The sequence below is a fragment of the Oncorhynchus keta genome, chromosome 8 (assembly GCF_023373465.1).
Source record: "Oncorhynchus keta strain PuntledgeMale-10-30-2019 chromosome 8, Oket_V2, whole genome shotgun sequence".
Taxonomy (NCBI): domain Eukaryota; kingdom Metazoa; phylum Chordata; class Actinopteri; order Salmoniformes; family Salmonidae; genus Oncorhynchus; species Oncorhynchus keta.
In genome coordinates, this window is record NC_068428.1 from 24,507,300 (window position 1) to 24,523,752 (window position 16,453).

General features: G+C 50.3%; 1 protein-coding gene across 2 annotated transcripts in view; it reads left to right on the forward strand.

Moving 5' to 3' along the window:
- The window catches only part of LOC118372341 (ras-related protein Rab-32-like), a 46,340-nt gene that overhangs the window by 16,275 nt on the left and 13,612 nt on the right, over positions 1 to 16,453 (forward strand). The window contains exons 2-3 of one of the 2 annotated variants that reach the window (XM_035758189.2): positions 2,847 to 3,124; positions 4,719 to 4,792. In XM_035758189.2, coding sequence (XP_035614082.1) covers positions 2,847 to 3,124; positions 4,719 to 4,792 — 352 coding nt within the window. The remainder of the gene's footprint in view (positions 1 to 2,846; positions 3,125 to 4,718; positions 4,793 to 16,453) is intronic. The other variant, XM_035758188.2, reaches the window with a different exon arrangement.

The following is a 16,453-nucleotide window of genomic DNA, read 5'->3' on the forward strand; positions in this document are numbered from 1 at the left end:
CTCCTCATTCTTTAATTGGATTGTGTGCAGCAGCAATGCCCATTTCTGTTGTAACTTACATGTTTTCAGACAGTGCAACCATTTTTAAACACTGCCACGGCATTATCCTTCTAATTTGATGTCCACATTCCAACACAAAGTTATTTCTTGGATGGTCATTTTAGAATTAGGTGAGTAGGTAACCATGAGTCATGCAACCCCTTAAAATATTGGCATTGGCGTTGGCCACCTGCTCTCAGAGCTGGTACATACTAGTTTGTTGTTTGTGGAACTGGCAATTAGACCATAAATCAATCATTCACCAGACTCAGATGTATCAAAACCAACTGAACTGTTGCCATATTAGCATAGCAACCTGCCAGATCTCTCCAATAACATACCATGGGTGCTCTATTGTCTTCTAATGAGACTCTTCTGTCATAGTGAAAGGGTAAAGAACCCAGAGTGATATCATTAGAATAGATAATTTTTCTCTCTTTTTCTCTCTTTCTCTCTCTTTCTCTCTCTTTCTCTCTCTTTCTCTCTCTTTCTCTCTCTTTCTCTCTCTCTTTCTCTCTCTCTACATCCGTGCCCATATGGTTGTAAACAGCCCTACAGACACGCAGACATGGTTGTAAACAGCCCTACAGACACGCGGACATGGTTGTAAACAGCCCTACAGACACGCGGACATGGTTGTAAACAGCCCTACAGACACGCGGACATGGTTGTAAACAGCCCTACAGACACGCGGACATGGTTGTAAACAGCCCTACAGACACGCGGACATGGTTGTAAACAGCCCTACAGACACGCGGACATGGTTGTAAACAGCCCTACAGACACGCGGACATGGTTGTAAACAGCCCTACAGACACGCGGACATGGTTGTAAACAGCCCTACAGACACGCGGACATGGTTGTAAACAGCCCTACAGACACGCAGACATGGTTGTAAACAGCCCTACAGACACGCGGACATGGTTGTAAACAGCCCTACAGACACGCGGACATGGTTGTAAACAGCCCTACAGACACGCGGACATGGTTGTAAACAGCCCTACAGACACGCGGACATGGTTTGTATACAGCCGTACAGACATGGAACTGAGAGCCTTCTAGCATTCTAAAAATGATTCCTGAACATTCTGGGATGCTTGAACAGAACGCCCCAGAACAATCTGAAGTCTTGTATGTTCCATTCCGACTAAGTATTCTGCTGAGAGACGGCAGAGGTGTGGATTCGCAAGAGCTCAGATATGGGAGGATGATCACAGCTCTGTCTGTTCCACTTTTTCCCTCTCTTTTTGGACTGTGTCTGTGAGGCAGTGGGGCAGGCAGCAGTGTTCAGGGTTCAGTGGAGTGCAGAAGCTCTTTCATCCCCTGATATGGCTGTCAGTCTCACACACAACCTGCCTGACACAACTGTAGGAAGCCTTGTGATCTGCAAATGACCTGACATGTAGAAGAGGCCTGGATCAGAGAGAGAGAGAATTGCTGCATGGATGTGATCCTGGACCCCAAACAGTTAAAGCAGAGGTATAGTCTTCCCATTAATCCCCCGACCAAAGATTCACTTTTAATTGAGGTACGATTGATTTCAGCCGTCTTAAAGGTTCTATAAATTCTTGTCCTGGAAATAATTTGTGGAGATGGGGCTCCACCTCAAATCTGTTTGCTCTCAAGGTTTTGTCCAGTGCTCATTAATGTAATTTGATGGAACTTTGTGAGAAATCTAAAAAATTGTTAGGGTCAATTTTGTTGGGGTGATTTAGATAGGAGAATCATCCTCATATTATTGAGTACAACCCATGCTCCATGTCAACTAAAGATTGCAGATCGAAATCCTATGCATGCAAATTGTTAATCAATGCCGCAGGCTTTTGGCCATTCATTATCAGGGTTTGCATTTCCACTCCTCTCTGAGATTAATAGCTAATACACAGACTGATAATATGGCTATGGAATAATAGTCTTGCCATCGTTGTGACTGTATTTTGAGTAGTGCCTTGCTTAGATTGGTAGTGACACCCAGTATCCCGGTGGTAATTCCACTTGCTTTCACTTTGTAAAGCATCATTCCAGATTTCTCCCAGTAAGACTGGAGAGAATGGGTTCATTATCGAGGAGGCAGATTTCTTCCTTGGCTTGAGGCTTTGGATTAGATTCATGACAAACTAGAAAAAGTGGGTCAAGATCCGTTTTGGTCATTTGGTGGGGAAGGGGAACCAAAATGAAGGCAAAACACTACTCTCACACAGCACTTTAGAGCAGGAGAATAAAATATGTTCGTCTTCTGAATGACTTTTACCTTCCTCTGTCATCTGATGAAACACTGGCAAATCCTCACTCAGTTTTATATCCATGTCTAAAACATGTACATATTCCTGGTAAACTGGGCTAATTCTCCCCAAACTGGCACCTTTAAATGTCTCAAATGGGAGTGTGGTGAGTGATTTTAGTGGAGTAATCGATCTCACAAGTGGTCCTTGTTGTGCTGTACTCACTGCGCTGGATAATGGGGCCTGTGGAAACTCCTGTCACAGGTCTATCTGTGTGTGTACAGAAGGAACAGACCCTGCTTTGCTGCCTCATTAGCAACACTCAAAGGCTAAGTTGCGTCCACCCCTCTATAGGCTCCTGTGTTTTGTACATTCAGATGTCTTGTTTTTTCCTTGAATCTTTCTGATGTCCTCTTATGGGCTAACAGAATCTCTGCATCTGGTAACCCATTGAGCATTTGACCCAACAGCCTTTTGTTTACTAACTAGTCCATCTCCTTAGTTACTTTGACGCAGGCCTACTAGGTTTAATTGTGTACTGTACCATTGAGTTACTGATCATGTTGCTTCCCTGTCCCCATGCAGGTCAGGAGCGATTTGGGAACATGACGCGGGTGTACTACAAGGAGGCGGTGGGGGCATTCGTGGTATTTGACGTGACGAGGGGCTCCACGTTTGAGGCCGTGTCCAAATGGAAACACGACTTGGACAGCAAGGTGAAACTGGCCAATGGGAGCCCTATCCCCTCAGTGCTGCTGGCCAATAAGTGTGACCAGAAAAATGAGACTTCCAACAACACATCCCTCATGGACAACTTCTGTAAAGAGACTGGCTTCCTGGGCTGGTTCGAGACCTCGGCCAAGGTAAGACATGCACACACACAGACACACAAATATGCCTACACCACAAGACTATAACACAGTGGTGGCTGGTGGTACTCTAAATGGGGAGGACAGGCTCATAGTAATGGCTGGAATGGAATGGTTTCAAACACCTGGTTTCCTTTTGTTTGATACTATTACATTCACTCCATTCCAGACATTATTATGAGCAGTCCTCCTCTGACTAGTCTCCTCTGCTATAACAGTGTGCTTTGTTGCCATTAGATCTCCCCTAGTCAGGAAGCATTAACTACAGTGATAGTACTACAAGTACTATTATTGCTAGTGTGTGCATTAGGCTTTTTTTATCAGCTTGAATGGAAGGTAAATGTAGGTATTTGTTTCCAAGGTTGTTTCCTAATGTTTTACAGGTTTGCTTTTCAGTTAAAAAAAAGAAAAAAAAAGAAAGTTGATTGTCAAATAAAGTCTTATTGGACACATGCGCCGAAGACAACAGGTATTTCTTTTGTTCGATTCATTTAAAAATAAATTCACCTTACCATGAAATGCTTACTTTTACAAGCCCTTTACTAACATTGCAGTAAAATAAATAGAGTTAAATAGAGTTAAGGAAATATTTATTAAATAAACTAAAGTAAAAAAAAAAAAAGGTTACAAGAAAATTACATGAATTACATAAAAATAACGATGGGGGTACCGAATCAATGTGCGGGGGTACAGGTTAGGCACCGGCATTTGTAAAGTGACTATTTATAGATAATAAACAGCGAGTAGTAGCAGTGTAAAAACAAAGGGAGGGGGGTGTCAATGTAAATAGTCCAGGTCGCGGTGCTCACAGTCTTATGGCTTGGGAGTAGAGGCTGTTTAGAAGCCTCTTGGACCTAGACTTGGCGCTCCGGTACCACTTGCCGTGCGGTAGCAGATAGAACAGTCTATGACTTGGGTTACTGGAGACTGACAAATTTTGGGCCTTCCTCTGACCATACCTTATCTAAGTTCTGTTATACTCACAGACATGATTCAAACAGTTTTAGAAACTTCAGAGTGTTTTCTATCCTAATAATATGCATATCGTATATTCTTGGCATGAGTAGCAGAAAGTTGAAATTGTGCACGCTATTTATCCAAAAGTGAAAATGCTGCCCCCTATACCTTAAGAAGTTAATTGGGGTGTATTTCGCCCTCCTTTTCCTATAGTCCACAATCAGCTCCTTTGTCTTGCTCACATTGAGGGAGAGGTTGTTTTCACCACCTGTCTATAGGCTGTCTCATCATTCTCGGTGATCAGGCCTACCACTGTTTTGTCATCAGCAAACTTAATGATGGTGTTGAAGTTGTGCTTGGCCACGCAGTCGTGGGTGAACAGGGAGTACAGGAGGAGACTAAGCACCCACCCCTGAGGAGCCCAAGTGTTGAGGATCAGCATGGCAGGTGTGTTGTTTCCTACCCTTATCACCTGGGGGGTGTCCGTCAGGAAGTCCAGGATCCAGTTGCAGAGGGAGGGGTTTAGTCCCAGGGTCCTTAGCTTAGTGATGAGCTTCGTGGGCACTATGGTGTTGAACACTGAGCTGTAGTCAATGAACAGCATTCTCACATAGGCCTTCCTTTTGTCCAGGTGGGAAAAGGCAGTGTGGAACATCGAACACTGAATAGATGGGGAAAAGTCAAAGGCAAGAATAGCATGAAAAGGTAATGTAACACATGTGTTAAGTCACTGGTGGTTTAAGCCCTGACTGGGGGGAGTTAAATGAAAACATTCGATAGCAGTACTCCTCGTGCTACCAAATCTAACTATTTGTACTATGGGTCATTGTGCTGTTGAAAGGAGCAGAGTTGGGAAACACAAGCATACCCCACCGTGCCACGCTGAGCACTTTTAGTTAGGAGAGACAGAAGCATACCCCACCGTGCCACGCTGAGCACTTTTAGTTAGGAGAGACAGAAGCATACCCCACCGTGCCACGCTGAGCACTTTTAGTTAGGAGAGACAGAAGCATACCCCACCGTGCCACGCTGAGCACTTTTAGTTAGGAGAGACAGAAGCATACCCCACCGTGCCACGCTGAGCACTTTTAGTTAGGAGAGACAGAAGCATACCCCACCGTGCCACGCTGAGCACTTTTAGTTAGGAGAGACAGAAGCATACCCCACCGTGCCACGCTGAGCACTTTTAGTTAGGAGAGACAGAAGCATACCCCACCGTGCCACGCTGAGCACTTTTAGTTAGGAGAGACAGAAGCATACCCCACCGTGCCACGCTGAGCACTTTTAGTTAGGAGAGACAGAAGCATGCCCCACCGTGCCACGCTGAGCACTTTTAGTTAGGAGAGACAGAAGCATACCCCACCGTGCCACGCTGAGCACTTTTAGTTAGGAGAGACAGAAGCATACCCCACCGTGCCACGCTGAGCACTTTTAGTTAGGAGAGACAGAAGCATACCCCACCGTGCCACGCTGAGCACTTTTAGTTGGGAGAGACAGAAGCATACCCCACCGTGCCACGCTGAGCACTTTTAGTTAGGAGAGACAGAAGCATACCCCACCGTGCCACGCTGAGCACTTTTAGTTAGGAGAGACAGAAGCATACCCCACCGTGCCACGCTGAGCACTTTTAGTTAGGAGAGACAGAAGCATACCCCACCGTGCCACGCTGAGCACTTTTAGTTGGGAGAGACAGAAGCATACCCCACCGTGCCACGCTGAGCACTTTTAGTTAGGAGAGACAGAAGCATACCCCACCGTGCCACGCTGAGCACTTTTAGTTAGGAGAGACAGAAGCATGCCACGCTGAGCACTTTTAGTTAGGAGAGACAGAAGCATACCCCACCGTGCCACGCTGAGCACTTTTAGTTAGGAGAGACAGAAGCATACCCCACCGTGCCACGCTGAGCACTTTTAGTTGGGAGAGACAGAAGCATACCCCACCGTGCCACCCTGAGCACTTTTAGTTAGGAGAGACAGAAGCATACCCCACCATGCCACGCTGAGCACTTTTAGTTGGGAGAGACAGAAGCATACCCCACCGTGCCACGCTGAGCACTTTTAGTTAGGAGAGACAGAAGCATACCCCACCGTGCCACGCTGAGCACTTTTAGTTAGGAGAGACAGAAGCATACCCCACCGTGCCACGCTGAGCACTTTTAGTTAGGAGAGACAGAAGCATACCCCACCGTGCCACGCTGAGCACTTTTAGTTAGGAGAGACAGAAGCATGCCACGCTGAGCACTTTTAGTTAGGAGAGACAGAAGCATACCCCACCGTGCCACGCTGAGCACTTTTAGTTAGGAGAGACAGAAGCATACCCCACCGTGCCACGCTGAGCACTTTTAGTTAGGGAGAGACAGAAGCATACCCCACCGTGCCACCTGAGCACTTTTAGTTAGGAGAGACAGAAGCATACCCCACCATGCCACGCTGAGCACTTTTAGTTGGGAGAGACAGAAGCATACCCCACCGTGCCACGCTGAGCACTTTTAGTTAGGAGAGACAGAAGCATACCCCACCGTGCCACGCTGAGCACTTTTAGTTAGGAGAGACAGAAGCATTTACCCCACCGTGCCACGCTGAGCACTTTTAGTTGGGAGAGACAGAAGCATACCCCACTGTGCCACGCTGAGCACTTTTAGTTAGGAGAGACGGAAGCATACCCCACCGTGCCACGCTGAGCACTTTTAGTTAGGAGAGACAGAAGCATGCCACGCTGAACACTTTTAGTTAGGAGAGACAGAAGGATACCCCACCGTGCCACCCTGAGCACTTTTAGTTAGGAGAGACAGAAGCATACCCCACCGTGCCACCTGAGCACTTTTAGTTAGGAGAGACAGAAGCATACACCACTGTGCCACGCTGAGCACTTTTAGTTAGGAGAGACAGAAGCATACCCCACCGTGCCACGCTGAGCACTTTTAGTTAGGAGAGACAGAAGCATACCCCACCGAGCACTTTTAGTTAGGAGAGACAGAAGCCACGCTGAGCACTTTTAGTTAGGAGAGACGGAAGCATACCCCACCGTGCCACGCTGAGCACTTTTAGTTAGGAGAGACAGAAGCATACCCCACCGTGCCACGCTGAGCACTTTTAGTTAGGAGAGACAGAAGCATACCCCACCGTGCCACGCTGAGCACTTTTAGTTAGGAGAGACAGAAGCATACCCCACCGTGCCACGCTGAGCACTTTTAGTTAGGAGAGACAGAAGCATACCCCACCGTGCCACGCTGAGCACTTTTAGTTAGGAGAGACGGAAGCATACCCCACCGTGCCACGCGGAGCACTTTTAGTTAGGAGAGACAGAAGCATACCCCACCGTGCCACGCTGAGCACTTTTAGTTAGGAGAGACAGAAGCATACCCCACCGTGCCACGCGGAGCACTTTTAGTTAGGAGAGACAGAAGCATACCCCACCGTGCCACGCTGAGCACTTTTAGTTGGGAGAGACAGAAGCATACCCCACCGTGCCACCCTGAGCACTTTTAGTTAGGAGAGACAGAAGCATACCCCACCGTGCCACGCTGAGCACTTTTAGTTAGGAGAGACGGAAGCATACCCCACCGTGCCACGCTGAGCACTTTTAGTTAGGAGAGACGGAAGCATACCCCACCGTGCCACGCTGAGCACTTTTAGTTAGGAGAGACGGAAGCATACCCCACCGTGCCACGCTGAGCACTTTTAGTTAGGAGAGACGGAAGCATACCCCACCGTGCCACGCTGAGCACTTTTAGTTAGGAGAGACGGAAGCATACCCCACCGTGCCACGCTGAGCACTTTTAGTTAGGAGAGACGGAAGCATACCCCACCGTGCCACGCTGAGCACTTTTAGTTAGGAGAGACGGAAGCATACCCCACCGTGCCACGCTGAGCACTTTTAGTTAGGAGAGACGGAAGCATACCCCACCGTGCCACGCTGAGCACTTTTAGTTAGGAGAGACGGAAGCATACCCCACCGTGCCACGCTGAGCACTTTTAGTTAGGAGAGACGGAAGCATACCCCACCGTGCCACGCTGAGCACTTTTAGTTAGGAGAGACAGAAGCATACCCCACCGTGCCACGCTGAGCACTTTTAGTTAGGAGAGACAGAAGCATACCCCACCGTGCCACGCTGAGCACTTTTAGTTAGGAGAGACAGAAGCATGCCCCACCGTGCCACGCTGAGCACTTTTAGTTAGGAGAGACAGAAGCATACCCCACCGTGCCACGCTGAGCACTTTTAGTTGGGAGAGACAGAAGCATACCCCACCGTGCCACCCTGAGCACTTTTAGTTAGGAGAGACAGAAGCATACCCCACCGTGCCACGCTGAGCACTTTTAGTTAGGAGAGACAGAAGCATACCCCACCGTGCCACGCTGAGCACTTTTAGTTAGGAGAGACAGAAGCATACCCCACCGTGCCACGCTGAGCACTTTTAGTTGGGAGAGACAGAAGCATACCCCACCGTGCCACGCTGAGCACTTTTAGTTAGGAGAGACAGAAGCATACCCCACCGTGCCACGCTGAGCACTTTTAGTTGGGAGAGACAGAAGCATACCCCACCGTGCCACCCTGAGCACTTTTAGTTAGGAGAGACAGAAGCATACCCCACCGTGCCACGCTGAGCACTTTTAGTTAGGAGAGACAGAAGCATACCCCACCGTGCCACGCTGAGCACTTTTAGTTAGGAGAGACAGAAGCATACCCACCGTGCCACGCTGAGCACTTTTAGTTAGGAGAGACAGAAGCATACCCCACCGTGCCACGCTGAGCACTTTTAGTTAGGAGAGACAGAAGCATACCCCACCGTGCCACGCTGAGCACTTTTAGTTAGGAGAGACAGAAGCTTACCCCACCGTGCCACGCTGAGCACTTTTAGTTAGGAGAGACAGAAGCATACCCCACCGTGCCACCCTGAGCACTTTTAGTTAGGAGAGACAGAAGCATACCCCACCGTGCCACGCTGAGCACTTTTAGTTAGGAGAGACGGAAGCATACCCCACTGTGCCACGCTGAGTACTTTTAGTTAGGAGAGACAGAAGCATGCCACGCTGAGCACTTTTAGTTAGGAGAGACAGAAGCATACCCACCGTGCCACGCTGAGCACTTTTAGTTAGGAGAGACAGAAGCAAACCCCACCGTGCCACGCTGAGCACTTTTAGTTAGGAGAGACAGAAGCATGCCCCACCGTGCCACGCTGAGCACTTTTAGTTAGGAGAGACAGAAGCATACCCCACCGTGCCACGCTGAGCACTTTTAGTTAGGAGAGACAGAAGCATACCCCACCGTGCCACGCTGAGCACTTTTAGTTAGGAGAGACAGAAGCATACCCCACCGTGCCACGCTGAGCACTTTTAGTTAGGAGAGACAGAAGCATACCCCACCGTGCCACGCTGAGCACTTTTAGTTAGGAGAGACAGAAGCATACCCCACCGTGCCACGCTGAGCACTTTTAGTTAGGAGAGACAGAAGCATACCCCACCGTGCCACGCTGAGCACTTTTAGTTAGGAGAGACAGAAGCATACCCCACCGTGCCACGCTGAGCACTTTTAGTTAGGAGAGACAGAAGCATACCCCACCGTGCCACGCTGAGCACTTTTAGTTAGGAGAGACAGAAGCATACCCCACCGTGCCACGCTGAGCACTTTTAGTTAGGAGAGACAGAAGCATACCCCACCGTGCCACGCTGAGCACTTTTAGTTAGGAGAGACAGAAGCATACCCCACCGTGCCACGCTGAGCACTTTTAGTTAGGAGAGACAGAAGCATACCCCACCGTGCCACGCTGAGCACTTTTAGTTAGGAGAGACAGAAGCATACCCCACCGTGCCACGCTGAGCACTTTTAGTTAGGAGAGACAGAAGCATACCCCACCGTGCCACGCTGAGCACTTTTAGTTAGGAGAGACAGAAGCATACCCCACCGTGCCACGCTGAGCACTTTTAGTTAGGAGAGACAGAAGCATACCCCACCGTGCCACGCTGAGCACTTTTAGTTAGGAGAGACAGAAGCATACCCCACCGTGCCACGCTGAGCACTTTTAGTTAGGAGAGACAGAAGCATACCCCACCGTGCCACGCTGAGCACTTTTAGTTAGGAGAGACAGAAGCATACCCCACCGTGCCACGCTGAGCACTTTTAGTTAGGAGAGACAGAAGCATACCCCACCGTGCCACGCTGAGCACTTTTAGTTAGGAGAGACAGAAGCATACCCCACCGTGCCACGCTGAGCACTTTTAGTTAGGAGAGACAGAAGCATACCCCACCGTGCCACGCTGAGCACTTTTAGTTAGGAGAGACAGAAGCATGCCCCACCGTGCCACGCTGAGCACTTTTATTTAGGAGAGACAGAAGCAAACCCCACCGTGCCACGCTGAGCACTTTTAGTTAGGAGAGACAGAAGCATACCCCACCGTGCCACGCTGAGCACTTTTAGTTAGGAGAGACAGAAGCATACCCCACCGTGCCACGCTGAGCACTTTTAGTTGGGAGAGACAGAAGCATACCCCACCGTGCCACGCTGAGCACTTTTAGTTAGGAGAGACAGAAGCATACCCCACCGTGCCACGCTGAGCACTTTTAGTTAGGAGAGACAGAAGCATGCCATGCTGAGCACTTTTAGTTAGGAGAGACAGAAGCATACCCCACCGTGCCACGCTGAGCACTTTTAGTTGGGAGAGACAGAAGCATACCCCACCGTGCCACGCTGAGCACTTTTAGTTAGGAGAGACAGAAGCATACCCCACCGTGCCACGCTGAGCACTTTTAGTTAGGAGAGACAGAAGCATGCCCCGCTGAGCACTTTTAGTTAGGAGAGACAGAAGCATACCCCACCGTGCCACGCTGAGCACTTTTAGTTAGGAGAGACAGAAGCATACCCCACCGTGCCACGCTGAGCACTTTTAGTTGGGAGAGACAGAAGCATACCCCACCGTGCCACGCTGAGCACTTTTAGTTAGGAGAGACAGAAGCATACCCCACCGTGCCACGCTGAGCACTTTTAGTTAGGAGAGACGGAAGCATACCCCACCGTGCCACCCTGAGCACTTTTAGTTAGGAGAGACAGAAGCATACCCCACCGTGCCACGCTGAGCACTTTTAGTTAGGAGAGACAGAAGCATACCCCACCGTGCCACGCTGAGCACTTTTAGTTGGAAGAGACAGAAGCATACCCCACCGTGCCACGCTGAGCACTTTTAGTTAGGAGAGACAGAAGCATACCCCACCGTGCCACGCTGAGCACTTTTAGTTAGGAGAGACAGAAGCATGCCACGCTGAGCACTTTTAGTTAGGAGAGACAGAAGCATACCCCACCGTGCCACGCTGAGCACTTTTAGTTAGGAGAGACAGAAGCATACCCCACCATGCCACGCTGAGCACTTTTAGTTGGGAGAGACAGAAGCATACCCCACCGTGCCACGCTGAGCACTTTTAGTTAGGAGAGACAGAAGCATACCCCACCGTGCCACGCTGAGCACTTTTAGTTAGGAGAGACAGAAGCATACCCCACCGTGCCACGCTGAGCACTTTTAGTTGGGAGAGACAGAAGCATACCCCACCGTGCCACGCTGAGCACTTTTAGTTAGGAGAGACGGAAGCATACCCCACCGTGCCACGCTGAGCACTTTTAGTTAGGAGAGACAGAAGCATGCCACGCTGAACACTTTTAGTTAGGAGAGACAGAAGCATACCCCACCGTGCCACTCTGAGCACTTTTAGTTGGGAGAGACGGAAGCATACCCCACCGTGCCACGCTGAGCACTTTTAGTTAGGAGAGACAGAAGCATGCCACGCTGAGCACTTTTAGTTAGGAGAGACAGAAGCATACCCCACCGTGCCACGCTGAGCACTTTTAGTTGGGAGAGACAGAAGCATACCCCACCGTGCCACGCTGAGCACTTTTAGTTAGGAGAGACAGAAGCATACCCCACCGTGCCACGCTGAGCACTTTTAGTTAGGAGAGACAGAAGCATACCCCACCGTGCCACGCTGAGCACTTTTAGTTAGGAGAGACAGAAGCATACCCCACCGTGCCACGCTGAGCACTTTTAGTTAGGAGAGACAGAAGCATACCCCACCGTGCCACGCTGAGCACTTTTAGTTAGGAGAGACAGAAGCATACCCCACCGTGCCACGCTGAGCACTTTTAGTTAGGAGAGACAGAAGCATACCCCACCGTGCCACGCTGAGCACTTTTAGTTAGGAGAGACAGTGCCACCCTGAGCACTTTTAGTTAGGAGAGACATACCCCACCGTGCCACGCTGAGCACTTTTAGTTAGGAGAGACAGAAGCATACCCCACCGTGCCACGCTGAGCACTTTTAGTTAGGAGAGACAGAAGCATACCCCACCGTGCCACGCTGAGCACTTTTAGTTAGGAGAGACAGAAGCATACCCCACCGTGCCACGCTGAGCACTTTTAGTTAGGAGAGACAGAAGCATACCCCACCGTGCCACGCTGAGCACTTTTAGTTAGGAGAGACAGAAGCATACCCCACCGTGCCACGCTGAGCACTTTTAGTTAGGAGAGACAGAAGCATACCCCACCGTGCCACGCTGAGCACTTTTAGTTAGGAGAGACAGAAGCATACCCCACCGTGCCACGCTGAGCACTTTTAGTTAGGAGAGACAGAAGCATACCCCACCGTGCCACGCTGAGCACTTTTAGTTAGGAGAGACAGAAGCATACCCCACCGTGCCACGCTGAGCACTTTTAGTTAGGAGAGACAGAAGCATACCCCACCGTGCCACGCTGAGCACTTTTAGTTAGGAGAGACAGAAGCATACCCCACCGTGCCACGCTGAGCACTTTTAGTTAGGAGAGACAGAAGCATACCCCACCGTGCCACGCTGAGCACTTTTAGTTAGGAGAGACAGAAGCATACCCCACCGTGCCACGCTGAGCACTTTTAGTTAGGAGAGACAGAAGCATACCCCACCGTGCCACGCTGAGCACTTTTAGTTAGGAGAGACAGAAGCATACCCCACCGTGCCACGCTGAGCACTTTTAGTTAGGAGAGACAGAAGCATACCCCACCGTGCCACGCTGAGCACTTTTAGTTAGGAGAGACAGAAGCATACCCCACCGTGCCACGCTGAGCACTTTTAGTTAGGAGAGACAGAAGCATACCCCACCGTGCCACGCTGAGCACTTTTAGTTAGGAGAGACAGAAGCATACCCCACCGTGCCACGCTGAGCACTTTTAGTTAGGAGAGACAGAAGCATACCCCACCGTGCCACTCTGAGCACTTTTAGTTAGGAGAGACAGAAGCATGCCCCACCGTGCCACGCTGAGCACTTTTATTTAGGAGAGACAGAAGCAAACCCCACCGTGCCACGCTGAGCACTTTTAGTTAGGAGAGACAGAAGCATACCCCACCGTGCCACGCTGAGCACTTTTAGTTAGGAGAGACAGAAGCATACCCCACCGTGCCACGCTGAGCAGTTTTAGTTGGGAGAGACAGAAGCATACCCCACCGTGCCACGCTGAGCACTTTTAGTTAGGAGAGACAGAAGCATACCCCACCGTGCCACGCTGAGCACTTTTAGTTAGGAGAGACAGAAGCATGCCATGCTGAGCACTTTTAGTTAGGAGAGACAGAAGCATACCCCCACCGTGCCACGCTGAGCACTTTTAGTTGGGAGAGACAGAAGCATACCCCACCGTGCCACGCTGAGCACTTTTAGTTAGGAGAGACAGAAGCATACCCCACCGTGCCACGCTGAGCACTTTTAGTTAGGAGAGACAGAAGCATGCCCCGCTGAGCACTTTTAGTTAGGAGAGACAGAAGCATACCCCACCGTGCCACGCTGAGCACTTTTAGTTAGGAGAGACAGAAGCATACCCCACCGTGCCACGCTGAGCACTTTTAGTTGGGAGAGACAGAAGCATACCCCACCGTGCCACGCTGAGCACTTTTAGTTAGGAGAGACAGAAGCATACCCCACCGTGCCACGCTGAGCACTTTTAGTTAGGAGAGACAGAAGCATACCCCACCGTGCCACGCTGAGCACTTTTAGTTAGGAGAGACAGAAGCATACCCCACCGTGCCACGCTGAGCACTTTTAGTTGGAAGAGACAGAAGCATGCCACGCTGAGCACTTTTAGTTAGGAGAGACAGAAGCATACCCCACCATGCCACGCTGAGCACTTTTAGTTGGGAGAGACAGAAGCATACCCCACCGTGCCACGCTGAGCACTTTTAGTTAGGAGAGACAGAAGCATACCCCACCGTGCCACGCTGAGCACTTTTAGTTAGGAGAGACAGAAGCATACCCCACCGTGCCACGCTGAGCACTTTTAGTTGGGAGAGACAGAAGCATACCCCACCGTGCCACGCTGAGCACTTTTAGTTAGGAGAGACAGAAGCATACCCCACCGTGCCACGCTGAGCACTTTTAGTTAGGAGAGACAGAAGCATGCCACGCTGAACACTTTTAGTTAGGAGAGACAGAAGCATACCCCACCGTGCCACCCTGAGCACTTTTAGTTAGGAGAGACAGAAGCATACCCCACCGTGCCACGCTGAGCACTTTTAGTTAGGAGAGACAGAAGCATACCCCACCGTGCCACGCTGAGCACTTTTAGTTAGGAGAGACAGAAGCATACCCCACCGTGCCACGCTGAGCACTTTTAGTTAGGAGAGACAGAAGCATACCCCACCGTGCCACGCTGAGCACTTTTAGTTAGGAGAGACAGAAGCATACCCCACCGTGCCACGCTGAGCACTTTTAGTTAGGAGAGACAGAAGCATACCCCACCGTGCCACGCTGAGCACTTTTAGTTAGGAGAGACAGAAGCATACCCCACCGTGCCACGCTGAGCACTTTTAGTTGGGAGAGACGGAAGCATACCCCACCGTGCCACGCTGAGCACTTTTAGTTAGGAGAGACAGAAGCATACCCCACCGTGCCACGCTGAGCACTTTTAGTTGGGAGAGACAGAAGCATACCCCACCGTGCCACGCTGAGCACTTTTAGTTGGGAGAGACAGAAGCATACCCCACCGTGCCACGCTGAGCACTTTTAGTTAGGAGAGACAGAAGCATACCCCACCGTGCCACGCTGAGCACTTTTAGTTAGGAGAGACAGAAGCATACCCCACCGTGCCACGCTGAGCACTTTTAGTTAGGAGAGACAGAAGCATACCCCACCGTGCCACGCTGAGCACTTTTAGTTAGGAGAGACAGAAGCATACCCCACCGTGCCACGCTGAGCACTTTTAGTTAGGAGAGACAGAAGCATACCCCACCGTGCCACGCTGAGCACTTTTAGTTAGGAGAGACAGAAGCATACCCCACCGTGCCACGCTGAGCACTTTTAGTTAGGAGAGACAGAAGCATACCCCACCGTGCCACGCTGAGCACTTTTAGCACTTTTTAGTTAGGAGAGACAGAAGCATACCCCACCGTGCCACGCTGAGCACTTTTAGTTAGGAGAGACAGAAGCATACCCACCGTGCCACGCTGAGCACTTTTAGTTAGGAGAGACAGAAGCATACCCCACCGTGCCACGCTGAGCACTTTTAGTTAGGAGAGACAGAAGCATACCCCACCGTGCCACGCTGAGCACTTTACCCCACCGTGCCACGCTGAGCACTTTTAGTTAGGAGAGACAGAAGCATACCCCACCGTGCCACGCTGAGCACTTTTAGTTAGGAGAGACAGAAGCATACCCCACCGTGCCACGCTGAGCACTTTTAGTTAGGAGAGACAGAAGCATACCCCACCGTGCCACGCTGAGCACTTTTAGTTAGGAGAGACAGAAGCATACCCCACCGTGCCACGCTGAGCACTTTTAGTTGGGAGAGACAGAAGCATACCCCACCGTGCCACCCTGAGCACTTTTAGTTAGGAGAGACAGAAGCATACCCCACCGTGCCACGCTGAGCACTTTTAGTTAGGAGAGACAGAAGCATACCCCACCGTGCCACGCTGAGCACTTTTAGTTAGGAGAGACAGAAGCATACCCCACCGTGCCACGCTGAGCACTTTTAGTTGGGAGAGACAGAAGCATACCCCACCGTGCCACCCTGAGCACTTTTAGTTAGGAGAGACAGAAGCATACCCCACCGTGCCACGCTGAGCACTTTTAGTTAGGAGAGACAGAAGCATACCCCAATCCGTGCCACGCTGAGCACTTTTAGTTAGGAGAGACAGAAGCATACCCCACCGTGCCACGCTGAGCACTTTTAGTTAGGAGAGACAGAAGCATACCCCACCGTGCCACGCTGAGCACTTTTAGTTAGGAGAGACAGAAGCATGCCCCACCGTGCCACGCTGAGCACTTTTAGTTAGGAGAGACAGAAGCATACCCCACCGTGCCACGCTGAGCACTTTTAGTTAGGAGAGACAGAAGCATACCCCACCGTGCCACGCTGAGCAC